General features: G+C 35.6%; 1 protein-coding gene across 2 annotated transcripts in view; it reads left to right on the forward strand.

Moving 5' to 3' along the window:
* cpeb4b (cytoplasmic polyadenylation element binding protein 4b) overlaps positions 1-18,287 on the forward strand; it is an 80,440-nt gene that overhangs the window by 18,219 nt on the left and 43,934 nt on the right. For both annotated transcript variants that reach the window (XM_039775859.1, XM_039775858.1), the window contains one exon: positions 14,858-14,948. In XM_039775859.1, coding sequence (XP_039631793.1) covers positions 14,858-14,948 — 91 coding nt within the window. The remainder of the gene's footprint in view (positions 1-14,857; positions 14,949-18,287) is intronic.

Below are 18,287 nucleotides of genomic sequence, written 5' to 3' on the forward strand. Positions count from 1 at the left end.
GGAATAGCATCCTGTCCAGGATTGTTTCCTACCTTGTGCTTAGTGATTCTAAACTGGATTTAAGCGAGTTTGAAAATGTATACATATACTTATCGGTGTACTGCATGTGTTTCTATGTGTTTTACTGTATATACGTTTTGGGTTATGTAGTTGTTGTACTGAATGCTTTAGTGATGTTGAAGAATATGTACTGTGTGTGTACGTATGTGCTCTGCTGCTGTTACTGCTTTGTTGTGGCTATAACAGTAAGACACTCTGTAGCACAGCTATAAAATTTTCATTTCAATTCAACTTAAAAGTGTGTTTGTGAACACCTATTATTTCCCCGTAGAGCAGTTTAAGTGAATCAGTGACAAAAAGTCACCATCAGCATGCTTTAAAACTTTGCAAAATATTGCCAACTAGCTGAATTCAGTCTTTAGAAATAAGCTTTAATGATGTATATTATAATGATAATTCAGCTGAATTCCTGATTAGTACATTAGTCTTAGGCTTTTGTGACAATTGAAACTACTAATGAAACATACACAGCAGACCTTGTTAAGAAATTATTGACAACTAGACTCCCTCCATTTAATATCCATTCCAAAGTAGTAGTGCTGTATATCAGTCCTCTGAGAAGTTTGCTATATGTTCTATGTGGATTAGACTTACGTGTGAAGAAAGCACAAAACAACTGCCTTATGTTTGCTTAATAAAACAGCGTACAAGAGAGGAAGACCTTAAAAGGAGTACACATTGCTGTGACATAAAGCAGAAAGCTTTCATCTTTTTCACGTCATGCACAAACTGTAGCTTTAGACAGTGTTTTAAAAGACACTGTAGTTGTACTATGTTGATTCCATAAAGGCTGTTAAATCCTTATAGGTGTTTTTATAAAATACCTGCAGAATTTTGTTTCAACCTAATTTTGTATTTAGAGATTAATTTTTGTCTTAAACAGCTGCATTATTTCCGAACATTTTAATTTATTGGATCACTCAAAAGATGCCCAAATGTACAGTATAAGCTTAATTGTGTAAGTAATTGATCTAAAATATGTATATACTATGCTTAAATGGATTAATTTGTTGATTTACTGGTTTGCATTATTTTTAAATCGCTAATTAATATATTTAAGGTATATATTTAAGATATGGTTAGGTATATTTTAAGTGTTACTGAGTAATCTGCCCCTCTTTTGGCTTGTTGCTCCTATGGCTGCTATTTACTTATCAACATTTAAAGAAACAAGACTGAACTCTTTAGATGAAAACGAATTTTTAAAAAAAAATAGAGGAATAAAGTGGCTCTGTTAAGTTGTGTATGCTGAAGTTGAAAGTAGGATCAAGCATGTACACATTTTTAACTAAAGTTAAATGAGGCATACATGCTTTATTTAAAGGCAGATTTGCTTCTGACTATGCAAATGTATGGATTCAAAATCAGAGTGTCTGTTGAATTTGGGATTCTCGGCCTCAGAATTGCAAAAATGGTTTACCTTTACTTCTAATGTACATTAAATAAAGACCTCTTTGCAGGATCTTAGAATGCATCTCCATTGCTTTGACATGGCAACACTTTTTTTTTTTTTTTTTAATTTCACTGCTTTACATGAAAATGGTGAAGGATCAGATGCAGGAATGTTACTTTTTTTTGCAACATACAGTATCTTGGAATATGAAGTCATAACCTCAACACGCTTAGAAATGCTTTTTGTGTAGCTAATATCCATGTGAGGTTATGATTTTAATTTTGAAGTTGTTTGTTAAGTAATCTAGTCAAAACGTTAGCAGATATTTTATGTTTATTTTTAAGTCATGATGTGATGTGTGTTGGAAGTTGTGTTCTGGTCTGTCTGAACACATTAATGCTCCTTTTGATTTTTACCTGTCTAATCAGTGCTCGGAGTTAAAAGTACAAGGTAGGAAATATAACTGGAAGGAGGGCAGCAGTCTATTACAGGGCCCACAGAAACATTCATCTACACACCAGCACTCTCTCATGACAATTTACAGTAGCCAATTAACCTTATCTACAGTACTTGTATGAATATGTAAGCACCCTTTAAAAATTAAGATTTAATTTTTTTTAGTGAGCACCTGAACAATTAGCAGAATTTTGACAAAAGTGATTTTTATTGAACATTTGTTTTATTAACAACTTAAAAGCTTGGTCACCAACATCATTAGGATAACAAAATAATTTAATTCTATTCAAATGAGGTGTTCTGCAAATGAATACACCCTACAGCAAGTTCCACCATATTTATTATTTTGTGTGACCTCCATGATTTTTAACAGCACCTGTGCTTGTAGAAATGGAATGAATAAGCTGACATCATACCACCATTTCTTTCTTTCTCAATTCTTGGAGAACAAGTTCTTGCAGAGCCTGGATGCAGGATGGAGAATGATACTCAACCTGCCACTACAGGTGTTTTTTTTTTTGCGTTGAGGTCAGGTGAGATGCTTGGCCACTGAATCTCTTTCACCCCGTTCTTTCTTTTAAAAGCAGCAGTGGCTTTGGGTGCATTTTTGGGTCATTATCATGTTGAAAGAGTGCCCGGCGACCCAGGGCACGGAGAGATGGTAGAATGTTCTCCTTCAGTATTTCACAGTACATCTGTGAATTGATGAAGCCATCAATGAAGTGCAATTCAGTACTCGAACACTTCCACAACCAAGCTTTACTGTGGGTACTATACATATTTCATTGTACTCCACGTCCTAGTAACGTTAATGCATTTTGGATGCCAACTGTTCTAAAAAGATTTATCTTTATCTTATTACTCCAGAGTCCCAATAGCCTTCACGTTTTTCAACATGGTCCCTGGCAAATGCTAAATGTTTTTTTTTTGTGCATGGGCTTTAGCAGTAGATTCCTTCGTGGATGACACGTTTGCATGACACTCCTGCGTATGTCATATTGTACCATTAGAAACAGTCACACCAGTTGGGTTTCTACTGCTTTAGCAAACTGTATTGAATCTGCATATTAATTTTCCTCAACTCTTACCGCAAAACACTGATGTGTAAGTATTAACTCTAAAGAGAGAGATATGATTTTGTGGAAAATCTTTTAGGGTGTACTTATTTATGGTGATTACTGTACATAACTTTGAGGAAGTTGGCAGAAAACTCGTACGCAAGGAGAATGTACAAACACAACGCACACAGTGAACTTGTATGGGATTTTGCCTCAGTATCGGTATTTAGGTAGCAGAGCTAACCACTCCATCATTGTAACATGCCGTAATTATGTGTACATTTCTAATTTGTTATCTTTAATCTAATGAATGTCTGAAATGTTTACCTGCTTTTAGTATTTCTTTTGAAGATTCGTTTTAATTGGTGGGGGAGAATGAAAGCAAACATTTCATTATGTTATACATATGACATTAAAATGATTGAAAAAATAATAAAGTATAAACAATATAAACATGAAGGTTTCAACACTGGCAATCTTGGATAAGAAAAAAAACAAATATGGATAATGAGTAACTAAATTGTAAAACACAGAAAGGCAACAATTAAAGAATGTGTATAAAATGTTAATGATAAAATGAATACAATTGCACCATAAAACAGTTATCAGAAAACAATACATAAAGGAATAAATACAAATGTATAGAATAAAATTAAACATTTTATTGTATGTTTTCAATTGAAAACTTTGTAATTTGTGTTATTACTTCACATGCTAGTAAAGCACAAGGCCAGAGTCAAAATTGTTTGTAATTTTCCAAATTCCTCCTTGCTTCGTTCATGAACACTGCTTCAGACTGTAATGACTTGGCCTCATATTGTGGTTAGGCAGGACACATTTCATGAATTCTTTTTCAAAATCCTTTATAACAATATTAATAATGAAAGGTGTTGCAATAAATACACATTAACAAGTGGTAATACTTCATTACTCTAGCCCAGTGGTAGTTAGTCTTTCTGTAAAAGAATGGACTTTGGCTTGTGTTTTGTTTCTGAACTTCTTGCACAAGGCATAATGGCCAAGAGTACTGATCTGATTATACTGAATGACCAGCACTTTAGATGAAGGAAAGTAAAATGCTGTTGTCTAGTGCCTTGTTGGTTAACTTGGGGGGGAGAAAAAGGGTAGGTCCCTTGTTTTGAATCTTCTTTTTCTTTTGAAAAGAGTTGACTATTGAGGCATGGGTCATAGATTTATAGTAAATTTTATTTCTTTTAGTCTTTGTCTGGATGTATGCACACAAGTAATGCAGCTGATTTCTAATGACCCATACTCATGTATACTGCAAAAAATAGTGAGCTGAACCTGACTTTTCTGACTGATTACCTAAAAAATACAATATGAACAGACTAGAATGATTAAAAATTGATACATTTGTTTATAGTGTTGTGAAAAAGTAAGTGTGGCCAATGAAAAACTGTGAGTTCTTTGGTTTACATCTATGGTTATTTGATACTTATTTCAACATTATTGAAAGATAAAGGTAATCAATTTAACAAATTACATTGATGATTTTCTTTTTAATAATTTATTCAATAAATTGTTTATTATGAGAGGAAAAAAAAACCTGCCACAAGTTTCTGGTGCTCATGTAAGGTGGGTCCTTCCAAGTTACTATCTAATGGTCTAATCATGTGTACCTGTTTGGGTGCTGCCGTTTCTCATTTTAGGCATTGAATAAAATGGTAAATGTAGCATTGTACTAACTTTTGCCTACCCAGAAAATGAGTGAGTTTTTAAAAATGTTGCTGTTTAAAATTTAGATCACCTTTATCTGTTAATGTTGCTGAAATGATGATCAAATGTTTTTTGTCCCTAATGTTAAAAAAAAAAAAAGTGCTGACTTTTTCACATAATATATAGTTTATTTACATTTAATTCCTTTCATTTTTATTTATTATTTTGAATTGATTACTTTGTTTTATGCATATTTTTATTGCATATTTTATTCCATTTACCCAAAAGTTGACTTGGTATGAATACATAGATGTATATGTGTATCTTGTATATAAATGTCTAAATATGGAAGTGTCTGTCCGTCTGTCCATCTCGGAAGTGCGAGGCTATAGCATGAAGCTCAAAGAGCTGGCAAGGCGGCCCCAAGTTAACAAATCAGAAGAAGAAAGAAGTACGAGGCTACGGCATGAAGGTGAAAGAAAGCGACTCCATTGTGAAAGTGAAACTGCCAATGAAAGACAAACTCACTTAGCTGCTAATACACAAGCGAGGCGAGTACATTGGCAAAACAAAACCTCCGAGGACGGAGAAACTCACTTAGCCGCTGATAGATAAGGGGGGGCAAGCACAACCGCAAAATGAAACCAACTCTGCATTTCAATTTTTTTTTCTGACAATTTCAATAGTTTCTAGGAACTCCGTCTTTTTTTTTGTACTCAGTGTAAGATATATACATATCTATACATATATTAACATATGTATAGTGAGAGACGAGATGTGACTTTCTCAGAGAGGCACTTTCACGTCCCGCGAGACGAGACTTTGTGCCAAGAGATTTAACCATGCCGAGGGCAGGAAGTAAAACACAGAGTAGATGACAAAGTAGAACTTCAAAAAGAATTCCAAAACGCTGGCGCGATACACATGCAGAGCAGGTTAGAGATAATGGAAGTACAAAAATTTGAAAGTCTCAAAAAAATTATAGTAAAGATCGCATTAGCGCAAGCAAACAGAAATTATTACTCGATGAAACAGCGGAGCAGCAAAAAGAGATCGAATATATTGTTCAGATTTAAACTTTAAGTTGGAGACTTGTAGATCGTCTAATTTGTTTTGCCATCAGGGAAAAGTAGTGTTTCTTCCAAATGAAGAGGCCTATCCATAAGAATGAAAAGATTTGTTGCTTGGTGACAGTGAAATCCCGCGAGAGAAAATTTCAAGCCCCGCAAGACAAGAGCTTATGCAAAGAGATTTGGAAAAGTCCTGCCCACATCCAAAACATTTACAACCATGTACATGGTGTGAATGGTATTGTCAGACACAGTTCGTGTAGAGAGAAAGAAACAATATTCGCTCACGAGCATTTATACGTTGTGTTGTCACAATGTATTTCCAAAAATGGAATCAAAATGACTGAAGTATGTAGATATTGTTTGGGTTTAAACTCAGAGACTTGTAGATCATCTAATTCGTGTTGCCTTCAGGTAAAAGTAGTGTTTCTTCCTAATGAAGAGGCCTATCCATGAGAAATAAAAGATTTGTTGTTTGGTGAAAGTGAAATCCACATACGTGAGCGTTCACTACCCAAAGCGGTACTCGTGAATCTAAGATGTTTAACAGGCATTCCTGGTATCAAGTTGTCATTTTGCCTGCGAATATTTAGCATCAGCGTGTCTATGAACTGAATTTAAACTTAAGCTTTACACCTTGCTTTCCTATTGATATGTCTACAAAGGTTTGTTCAGATTCAAAGGGTTGTTCCTTTCTTACTGCATCAATAAACAGCTCGTCTTCCTCTTTATGTGAGACATCACACACTGCATGCACGGGTTTACCTTTCCCAGTCCTGCAAACTTTAGCGAAGTGGTTCAATTTACCACATTTTTTACACTGTCTTCCTTTAGCTGGACATTGACTTTTTCCACCGTGTGCTTTGTTTCCGCAGTACCTGCACTTATGAATATGCTTGTATGCATTACACGCTTCATATTCTTTTGCTTCCTTCTCAATTGTGTAATGTGTTTTTTGCTCAGCGCTCTTTGGAGCTCTTGCTTTTTGTGTGCGTACTGCGTTCACAGTCAGTTCACGTGAGCCGCTCTGAGTACATGCATCGAAGATTCTCAGCTGTGCTTTGCTATCTCGTTCCATTATTGCGATGCCCACGTCTTTATTTAATGTTAGCTCAGACCTGGCACTTAAAAGTTTCTCTCACACTTTCGCTGAGTTTGTGCCAAACACTATTCTATCCCTGACCATCTCATCTTCGTTTGCATAAGAACAGTCCTTTATTTACAGTATCAGTACTCAAAGCACTATCCACACAGGGAGGAGCCGGGAAGCGAACCCACAATCTTCCACAGTCTCCTTACTACAAATCAGCAGCACTACCACTGCGCCATATATATATATATATATATATATATATATATATATATACACATACACATACACACACACAGAGTTGGGTCCATAAATATTTGGACAGAGACAACTTTTTTCTAATTTTGGTTCTGTACATTATCATAATGAATTTTAAATGAAACAACTCCGATGCAGTTAAAGTGCAGACTTTCAGCATTTTTTTAACACAATCCCTTTATTTCAGGGGCTCAAAAGTAATTGGACAAATTAAATAACTGGAAATAAAATGTTTATTTCTAATACCTGGTTGAAAACCCTTTGCTGGCAATGACAGCCTGAAGTCTGGAACTCATTGACATCACCAGATGCTGGGTTTCCTCCTTTTTAATGCTCTGCCAGGCCTTTACTGCAGTGGCTTTCAGTTGTTGTTTGTTTGTGGGCCTTTCTGTCCAAAGTTTAGTCTTCAACAAGTGAAATGCATGGTCAATTGGGTTAAGATCAGGTGACTTGGTCATTCAAGAATTTTCCACATCTTTGCTTTAATAAACTCCTGGGTTGCTTTGGCTGTATGTTTTGGGTCATTGTCCATCTGTATCAATGAAACGCTGCCCAATCAATTTGACTACATTTAGTTGGATTTGAGCAGACAGTATGTCTCTGAACACCTCAATTCATTCGGCTGCTTCTGTCCTGTGTCACATCATCAATAAACACTGGTGTCCCAGTGCCACTGGCAGCCATGCACGCCTAAGCCATCACACTGCCTCCACTGTGTTTTACAGATGATGTGGTATGCTTTGGATAATTAGCTGTTCCAAGCCTTCTCCATACTTTTTTCTTGCCATCATTCTAGTAGAGGTTGATCTTGATTTCATCTGTCCAAAGAATGTTTTTCCAGAACCGTGCTGGCTTTTTTAGATGTTCTTTAGCAAAGTACAATCTAGCCTTTCTATTCTTGAGGCTAATGAGTGGCTTGCACCTTGCAGTGCACCCTCTGTATTTACTTTCATGCAGTCTTCTCTTTATGGTAGACTTGGATATCGATACGCCTACCCCCCTGGAGAGTGTTGTTCACTTGGTTGGCTGTTGTGAAGGGGTTTCTCTTTACCATCGAAATGATTCTGCGATCATCCACCACTGTTGTCTTCCTTGGACGTCCAGGTCTTTTTGCGTTGCTGAGTTCACCAGTGCTTGCTTTTTTTCTCAGGATGTACAAAACTGTAGATTTTGCCACTCGTAATATTGTAGCAATTTGTCGGATATGTTTTTTCTGTTTTCGCAGCTTAAGGATGGCTTCTTTCACCTGTATGGAGAGCTCCTTTGACTGCATGTTGTCTGTTCACAGCAAAATCTTCCACATGCAAGCACCACACCTCAAATCAACTCCAAGCCTTTTATCTGCTTAATTGATAAGACATAACGACGGACTTGGCCACACCTGCCCATAAAATAGCCTTTCAGTCAATTGTCCAACTTTTGAGCCCCTGAAATGAAGGGATTGTGTTTAAAAAAAAATGCTTTAGTTGCCTCACATTTTTATGCAATCTTTCTGTTCACCCCACTGAATTAAAGCTGAAAGTCTGAACTTCAACTGCATCTGGGTTGTTTCATTTAAAATTCATTATGGTAATGTACAGAACCAAAATTACAATAAAAGTTGTCTGTCCAAATATTCATGGACCTAACTATGTGTGTATATATATATATGTATGTATGTGTGTGTGTGTGTATGTATATGTGTGTGTGTATATATATATATATTATTTTTTTTTTCCTAGATGTTCTTTCTTTTTTAATTTTTCTTATCAGCTTAACCCATTAATGTAATAAGCAGAGTTTATGAAGCCTGCAGGTTAGTGTTTTCAACATTTTTTTTTGTAGCCGCCCACTTTATCTACAGTGTTAACTACAACAGACAAGGCCTGCCTGTGGTGCACGCCACCCCCTTCTGCTATCCATATGGAGACTGTAGATATGGAGGTTCTGTCCTGCCTTTTGCAGAGAAGTGCTGAATTTACATTATGGTGACCTAGTTAACAGGATCTTGAAATGCTTGTGCTCAAATTCCACTGTGAAATGGTGTGTGTGTGTACGTGCATGTGTTGTTTTATTGCCCCTCCCCCTCTGGCAGTAGTCTCTGTTAGGTGCTGATTCAGGCTGTATCTTGGCCTCTAGCACACTTCTTTGTTAGTACTGGCTTAATTTTCACATGATTAGAGTCAGACTACTAACTTGTTTGCTTTCATATTGACCTTCAACTTTAAACTCTCCTCATATGACTTGGATTGAAACAATCATAGCAATCTGATTTTGCTGTTTTTTTCCTGATCCACCTCTTTGAGCAGGCTTGGCTTTTAAATGTCATAATTACACTGTTAAGTGAACAAAGTATGAGAAGAAAGCACAGTATGAGGTTGTGATGTGAGTCAAGCCCATAGCTGCTCCATAATTATGACTTTCTTTTCTCCTTTACTGTCCCACATGAAGTTCACATGTCATAAGCTTGTGCTTTCTTTGCAGTTGTTTGCATTTCTAGCAGTTACATCAAGACTGAAAATGCTGCTTCTCTCTGTTGCATGATGTTCCTGGAATTCCTTAATTTGTTCTACACTTATTTTGTAGTCATTGCCTTCTCCTTATATCCTGTTTGTGTTTATTCTAGTGTATATGCAATGAATCACTTCATGCATGAATTTTATTTTTTAATGTACATAGGCAGGATGATATTATTAACTTGCAACACAAGCTAAAAAATAAAACAAAACAAGGAAGGTCACAGTCTGTACCTTTTATAGATTACTTTTATTTATTTTTTTTCATCACCACCATCTCCACACCAAGACGCACTGTAAAGTGCATTCTTTTTGAAGAATTAATTTAAATGTAGCAGCTCTTCAGTATTTACATAAAAAAGAGAAGCTATTTGTGTTCAATGACAGCTTTTAATGTTTCTATATCATATTTAATTTTGTCTAGTAATATGCAGCCTTTTTGTTTTTATATTTAAAATTACAACCTCAAAAAGCCTCAGTTTTTAGTTTTGTATAATTGGGAAAATTGCTCTGTGTATGTGTGTTTGAGAACTATTTATATATGCAACAGTGTGTTTTAACTGTTGCCAGAATTGTCCTCTGTGACTATGGATAGAGACTGGCTCCTTGTACTCGCTGCTGCTCTTCCTTTCAGTGCTTATTTGGCATGCTCCCAACAGTTCTTTTCAAAGCTGAGGCTTGAGAGAGCCGACTATGTTGTGAATGAATGTGGGCCAGGATGCTGGGAAGGCGGGAAGTGAATCCGGGAGTGAGCCCCACTGAAGTCTGTGTGCGTCAACTGTGTTGCAAGAAACGCACAGTTCTTAACTGTATTTTTAATACTTGGTTTATTCAGGTTTTTGTTTATTTCTGTAAGTACTCAACAGACCTTGTATTATTTTCTTCAAATAAAAATTAAAAAGTAAAGATCAATTTTCCATTTGGCTACACTGTATACATAATCAGACTTCAAAGAGTATGAATTTGCAAATCTGAGTAAAAACTCAAGGAGTTGTTAAAAGCTTCACTCTTTAAACCTGTGAAACGCATCAAGCATCCTAAAAATGAACAGGGCTTGTCACGCAGCTGTGTCCTCTGTTTGTTTTTTTACGCTCATCACTATCACAGTGGTTTCCAAGTTCAGTTGTGGTTCACCTCTGTGGCTGCAGGGTTTTGTTCCAACCAGTTTTACTATCAATGAGTTGTTTTTCCTCTAATAGATTTCACTGTTTAATTAGGTGGTCTTTTTTTTCTTCTCATATACGGCATTTAGAGAAGACAAGTAAGTATTACATCTATAAGAAATTGTGAAACATCTGTATTTTTGCCAAGTTCTTAGATCTTTTTAGTTAAATATCTATTAATTCACTTTGTACTGCTGAGTTTGCCCCACTAATTATATCTTAATAATGATAATTAACAATGAGCAGAGTAGACACCATTGGTAAATGACCCTGAATACTGAAAGGCTGGAACTAATTCTAGCGTGTCTGCTAGTAAATAATAGCTTAAAGAATCAGAACACATGGAATTTGATAATGATGACGAATTACAGCAAGACATGAAAAAAAAACTACCATTTAACATAGCTTGCTACATTCAAATAAAATTATCAAAACACAGTTTTGAAATTTGTGACGTTAAACCTTTAATTGTTTAAAAAAATAAATCTCGCACTACTGCACTTTTCTAAATACAGAGTAAGAGAAGAAAATGTTGAGCTTATAAAGCAATGAGATTAGTTACAGGTACAATGACTCACTGCATATTACACTAGTATGTATTAGAACAGTGAAGTTAAAATGGCCATTTTACTATATATGTGTGCACAACTATGATAGGACTTTCTGATGTAAGGAGCTACAGAACTGACAGGAAAGCCTATTCTTGATCGATCGTTTAATCATTAAAGACAAACTGCATATTTATTGCTTGAATGTGAGACACATATGGAAGGAATAAGGAAATATAAAAGAACATTTCTTCTGAAGGATATATGTCAGTTAAAATATGACTGCATATATATTGTGCTTGAATGTGTTTCACCTGAAAATTCAATATATATTTGCACAAATAAAAGTAAACTAGGCTTCAATCATAATTGGATTTTATTCAGGTTTCTGATACATAGTGTGTTTGCTGTATATAGCGTAATATATTAGTAGTCTGTTGTGGGACAATAAAAGAAGAGAACATCTGCAGTTTGCTATGAGGGCACATTTTGTAAACTTGTTTCATTTTTTGAAGATTTTAGGGTGTGGGGGAATCTAGTGAAGATTTGCCTAAAGCATCACATTAAGTGATGTGCTGGATGCTTACAGTCAACTCTGGTAAAATTTGACACAGAGGGCTCTAAAAGTATGCTTGTATGTTAAATCCATTCATTTGTTTTCTCCTTGTTTGATATTTTTATAGTATTTTGGCAAGGTTGGAGTCTTGTTTCAGCAGCATAGAACACATACGATGATCTGACACTGGACCGTATGTCAGTTCATTGTAGGCCACTCTTGCCTACATACTCTTTATCCAGGCCACCTTAAAATTACTGTTATTCCACCATGTCTCAGAAACAGGCATGTCAGGCTAGTTTGATTGTTAGAATGAATTCTGCTGACCAAAGAGTTTCTTACTCGCTGTGATCTGGAAATGCAGTAGGAAAATTTCATTATAGGATGGAGAGATAATACATTGTTAGATAGATCCATTGTTAATCAGGATAAATTGTGAATTATCTCTAGGGATCTGTTTTATTTATTGAAAAACTGACCAATAGCACTTGCTTGGAATTTACATTGCTCATTTGAAAATTTGGCTTCATGTAGTGCATCCTGAAATGCATTGCTTTTTTTACTTGCTATAGGGCAGTTGCTTTCTTTGGGTGAGGTACTTCTAATTTGCTGTGCCTCTGTGTATACCTAAATACTGGAGAGGAACTCTCCCAACATCAGCCATACACAAATGTTATGAGAAACTGATGTTCAGTTTTTTTTGTTTAGCATACTACTAGTAGAGACGATGACTGTACAGAATGTATAAATATAATATATTCTTAAGTGATTCATATATTTTCCTGATATATAGATGTAATCCAAATTTGAACTGTTAACATTTTTTATTATAAATTAACAGCAATTATTTTAAAGATGGTGCTACTTTAACTATTAAAAACTTGAATATTAATATTTAACACATTTAATAACATTTTTGTAACAACAATGGTTGTAGATAATATGCAATAAAGTCCTAAAGTTATTCGCAATATTTTGAATAACATCACATTTTGATTAACTTTATTAATCTATGTAAATATCTTGTATTTCTTCTTATGAACATTATGCATTATTTTCTTCTTTTTGAATATTGTTAGTTCGTACCCATTTGTATGTATTTTAAAATGCAGGTTACAGTGTGGTTCATGTCCGATCTTGAGTATTAGACTCCCAGAGGCTAATTCCTATCCCTTCTCAATTGTATTTGCAGTATTTTCTGTCTTGCCTTTTCTCCTGTAATATTTCATGCCTGCCTAAATCTGTTAATACTTTTTTTTAGTTAAACCTTTCAGTTGAAAACTGAGAAAGCAATGCTAGTTTTTGATGTCTAGACACCACAAAATTAGTATTGCTCCAGAATAGTTCGCTGGGTCTGTTTTAAATTTGGTATTTTGGAAGCTATTAGTATGCAGCCTGTTAACTTAAAACGACAAATTTTGAACTATGCTACTGAACCTTGAGGAGTTGCCATGACCTGAGAGTGGAGTCTGAAGAGACTGGCTAGTTGGTATGCCAGGTGCTGAAAAGACTTTCCTCCATTGACTAGCTTTTTGAGATTCCCTTTTCCACAAAGAGTCATGGAGGTAAAAACATTTACTGTGGGACCTCTCCTTCAAATAGACAGAAAACACTTTAAAGAAAAAAAATGATTTGATAAACAGGTCTGGTGTTTAGTATGAATAAGCTTCCTTTGAGATCTTTGTCTGCATCCCAAAAACACATATTTAGGTAACTTGTCCCTGTGTGATTGAGTGTATGTTTGTGTTTTTCTAAAAATCTTTAATCCCAGCTAGGCTTTTTTTCCTTCTCTGTGCTCCCCTGTGCTCTGTGCTACCAGCATAATTGTATAATCCACACAGACCTATAGCACTTGGAGTACTCCTTCTTACCATGGCCCACTGATATATAGTCCTTGGCACCAGAAAAAGCAAGACATTGCAGTTCTGACAGTAGTTAAGAATCAATCAGAAATAAATCTTAACAGTGCAGCTTAATGAGTGAGTGCTACATGGTGACTCGGATATGCAAAATATGTTTGTAATCTCAAGTAATTGCGTGTTCATCCACTTCTATTTATTTTTTCTTCACATTCCTTAAATAAAAGTCCTTAAAGTACTTGTTGCTTATGGGACATTTCCACCTCCAAATGAATTTGTAAAGGAAAAAAAAGAATGGCTTTAATGAGTGGGATTTTGGTAGTGCGTTATTAGATGAATCTCAAAAGCTTATTCTTTTCCTCCTCATAATTTTATAATCGGAGGTTTAGGAGTACCCAGTAACGTGTGACATATTAACAAGAATTCAGAAAAGATGTAGATGTAAGCCCATAAGATTTATATCTCTATAATTTATATAAATTATTGAGAATTAAGGATTTTTTTCTCCTAATTATTCCTCAATTGCTTTAAAAGCTGAAAGGAAATCAAATTACAATGCATCTTAAAAAGGTTTATTTTGCTCATTTTCTTCTGCACATAATCCTCATCAGGCAACCTTACCCACCTAATTTTCTTTCTCACTTTTCTAGTTCAGGTGATTCTTAAAACATAATTTATTACTTTTATGGTAGAACAGAATATTGGCAGGCTTATTTTAGAAAATTGTTAATCTGCCGTATATAAAACTCACACATCTTAGGTGTACAGTATTCGTTGGAAACATAAAAACACAAGCTGTCTCCTTTTATTTCAGAAACGTTCTGCAAGTTTTGCAGTGTGTGCTGAAGCAGAAAGAAGACATGAAACTCTGAACTATGATTAAGACATGGCTGTAAACACTCTAGGGTTGAGTGTGAGTCTTCTGAGATTTTTTCATTTAGGACACATACTGCACACTTTATTCAGATCACTCAGTGTCCTTTAGTTTATTGTTAAATGTGTAAACTGACTTGTCTTAATGAGTGACTGTTGTTTTTAAGTATTATCATATTGAATGATGTCCACCACAAATATATATTAGGCTCTATTCATTTGAATCACCTTTTTTGGGATTTTCTGTTCATCTTTCCCCATGACTCTACTAATTTTGCTCACCTTGTTTGTTTCCTTTTAGGAACGTACCAGATCATTTGATGGTTTCAATATGCACTCACTGGAAAATTCACTGATTGACATCATGCGAGCTGAGCAAGATTCTCTTAAAGGTATGCAATGTAGATATCAGCACATATTTACAGTAGTACTGCATCTCCTTCTCAACTGTTTCTCACTGCTGTTACAGCCTAACATTAGCACTGAAGTGACAGCAGCTGATTAGAAATACGCTCTTAACATGTTTTTTATATATTGAATACAAGCAAAATTTGATGTGAGATTTGGATTTACAGCCCACTTTTTTAAGAGACAAACCTGTTGATTTATCAGGGACTATTCATTGTTTATTTTTACAGATTGTTAGTCAGTTGTGAGCTCGACAGTGAGTATTGTGTAATTATGATGACCCAACAAGGGAATTTGTTTCAGATTTAGGCAGTGTTAAAAGTAATGTCTCCTGGGGACATTTTGAGTTCAAAAGCTCAATTCTGTTTAAATGAAATTATTTTCTTGGCCATCCCTACACCCACATGGGGCAAGTAACAGAAAAATGATTTACTAGTAGTGGGTAAACTGCTGCCAAGAGAACTAACAAAGCTGTGTTTGCTAACTTCCCTGTCCTTTTCGGCCACAGAATGAAAAAAGGAGCAGGGTTTGCCACATGTTTTGTGTCTGCAAAAACTCGACAAAAACCTTTTACTTGCACTACAAGACTAGATTTATGCTGAAAATTCTTTATTTTATCAGTTAAATAACATTTGTCTGTGGCGGACTAAATTCAAATATGATCTGATTTTACTTACCAGCGTTTCTAGCTGTGTTCTTTTTGCAGGTTGTGTCACTCAGTGCAGCTCTCTATATTAAAGAGATCTGAAATTCTCTCTGTAATGGCACAAATGTTGGTTGCAAGCCATCAGCTTCTGTCTGTCTTCCCTGCTTTTGTTAGTCCATATTACAACTTCTGTTTTGGTCTATGATCGACTTAATGTACTGAAACTGTGCTTCTCTTCTCTCAACCCGAATATTATCACTGGGGGTCAACATTTTCACATTTCTCCTCTGTTATTCACTTCTTCTAATAGTCTCCGTGTTCACCCTGATGTTTTTATCGGGTAGAAATCTTTTCCGAGATGGAGAATGGATAAACAGGATGGTGCAGCTGTGCAATTTAGGGATTTTTGTCATCTATCCCAGTAAAAGATATTCGTTCCTGTCATCACTACCTCCTCAAGATCCAGCTGGATGAAGCTCCAGCTTAGAGTTAGGATGGATCCTCTCACAGCTCTGTCAGGCACACACAATCGGCCTGCCAGCCCTACTTATTATCTGCGCTCCAGCCTTCACCCTCAGAGGTTAAATTTGCTACATTTCTGTCCACTGGGATATGCTACCATCCCAGCAAAAGATCAATGCCTGTGCACTTCAGCACCAATTAAGATGGCATGAATTAATGCCAGTTCATTGGCAAACAAGACTTTTTATAAAGGATTTTTTACAGATAGAAATTTGGATTTTTTTTATTTTTAATGGAGACATTGCTACAAACCAGTGAGTTAAGCCCATTTACTAAACTTTTCCTCCTGGTTGTAACATTTTAAATTCTCCCAGGGTCTCTAGTTGTGGTGGAGGCATTCCTGCTATTTTTAAAAATACATTTAATCTCCGACTGTATCTTTTGATGTATTTTTTAGCTGTTTGAATTCTCTGGACCTACACCTGAACTGTGTGCTATAGTTTACAGGCTGCCTAAACACAGCATGGATTTCTCTGACTTCTTGGCATTCTTTACATCAAAATATGACGATCTTTTTATTATTGGGGACTTTTAACATTCATGTCTGTTTTCCCGATAAGTCAATAGTAAAGGACTTTCTAGATCATGTTGATTTTTTTTGATTTTTTTTTTTTGTATTTAGGGTTGCTGCTCCCACATTAGAAAATTCACTCACTCTAAATATTGCCGATAACTTAGTTACTTATTTTAATGCTTTTTGCACTAAAATATTAGATAAAGTTACTTAAAAATTTTTCATCCCAAGCCTAATTCAGAGCACTGTTTAAAAGATACCACTTGTGCTCAGAGACAGGTCTGTAGGAAGCCTGAGCATAGGTGAAAGAAGGACAACCTCCAGGTGTCTTTTGACATTTTACAAATAGTCTGCCTCATTACTCGAGGGCATTTAAAGGATCAAAATCAAAATATTTCTGAGGTATTAGCATATTTAATCGTCATAGACCCTAAGTGCTATTTAAAGTCATTACTTCTGCATTAAATACTCCAAGCCCCATTTTCTCCAAGTTGTTAACTTCCATGTGTGAGAAGTTTTTTCATTTCTTTGTGGACAAAGTCAGTACAGTCAGATGTAGTTTACCACCACTCTCCTGTAATGAGCCTAATTACCTTAGCTGTTCTCAGTTTTTACATGAATTTGCACCTGTCTCTCTTCCAGCTTTGTCCCAGTTGGTCAGCCATCTCAAGTCCATAACCTGTGCCTCTTGAAATATTATTCCTACACGGTTGTTAAAGGAGGTATTTGAAACCCTTGGGTCTTTTGTTATGAGTATTATTAATATCTCCCTCAGGACACGTCAGTCCCAGACTATTTTAAACATGCTGTAGTGCACCCCCTCTTAAAAAAAATCTGACTCTACTGTGAAATTTTAGATCAATATCTCAGCTACCTTTTATGTCAAACATCATGGAAAAAATTGTACTTGTTCAATTGCAAGCATTTTTAGAGGATAATCACTTACATGAAACTTTACAATCTGGTTTTAAACAACATCACACTACTGGAACGGCTGTTTTAAATGTACTTAATAATATTTTATTAACTGTTGATAACTGGGTACTTGTGCTTTTAGATTTGACTGCAGCTTTTGACACTATTGATCACAACATTTTACTATATTGTCTGGAGCAGGGGTGTCAAACTCCAGGCCTGGAGGGCTGTAGTGGCTGCAAGTTTTCTTTCTCACCCTTTTCCTAATCAACAAGCAGTTTTCACTGCTAATTAGCTTCTTTTGCCTTCATTTTAATAGCCCTGTTTTTAAGGATTCAGTGTTCTGAATCGATTTTGTTTCTTCATTAAATGGCAGCCAAACAGAATTGAGATGTGAAACGAGCCAACCGATGACCAGCTAAATTGGAATGTCAAACTCCAGCCAATTTCGCTCCAACCAGTTTCTTAATGAGAAGCCAGTTCTTGCTGTTAATTAAACTCGTTATTTAATTCTATGGCTTGTTGCTGCTCTCATTCTGCCACAGCAGAAATTTCCAAAACTGTTGATTTTCTGTTTCTGATAAGAACACCGTCAATATGTTTTGGTAACCTGAGAGATCAACCTTACTGAGAACTTCACCTTTCTTTATTTTATAAACATGGATTTTATAAGATAATTTTAGATTTTGTGTGATGGGCACCAGTGAGCTGGTCACGTGGTGTTTC

The sequence above is a fragment of the Polypterus senegalus genome, chromosome 13 (genome assembly GCF_016835505.1).
Source record: "Polypterus senegalus isolate Bchr_013 chromosome 13, ASM1683550v1, whole genome shotgun sequence".
NCBI lineage: Eukaryota > Metazoa > Chordata > Cladistia > Polypteriformes > Polypteridae > Polypterus > Polypterus senegalus.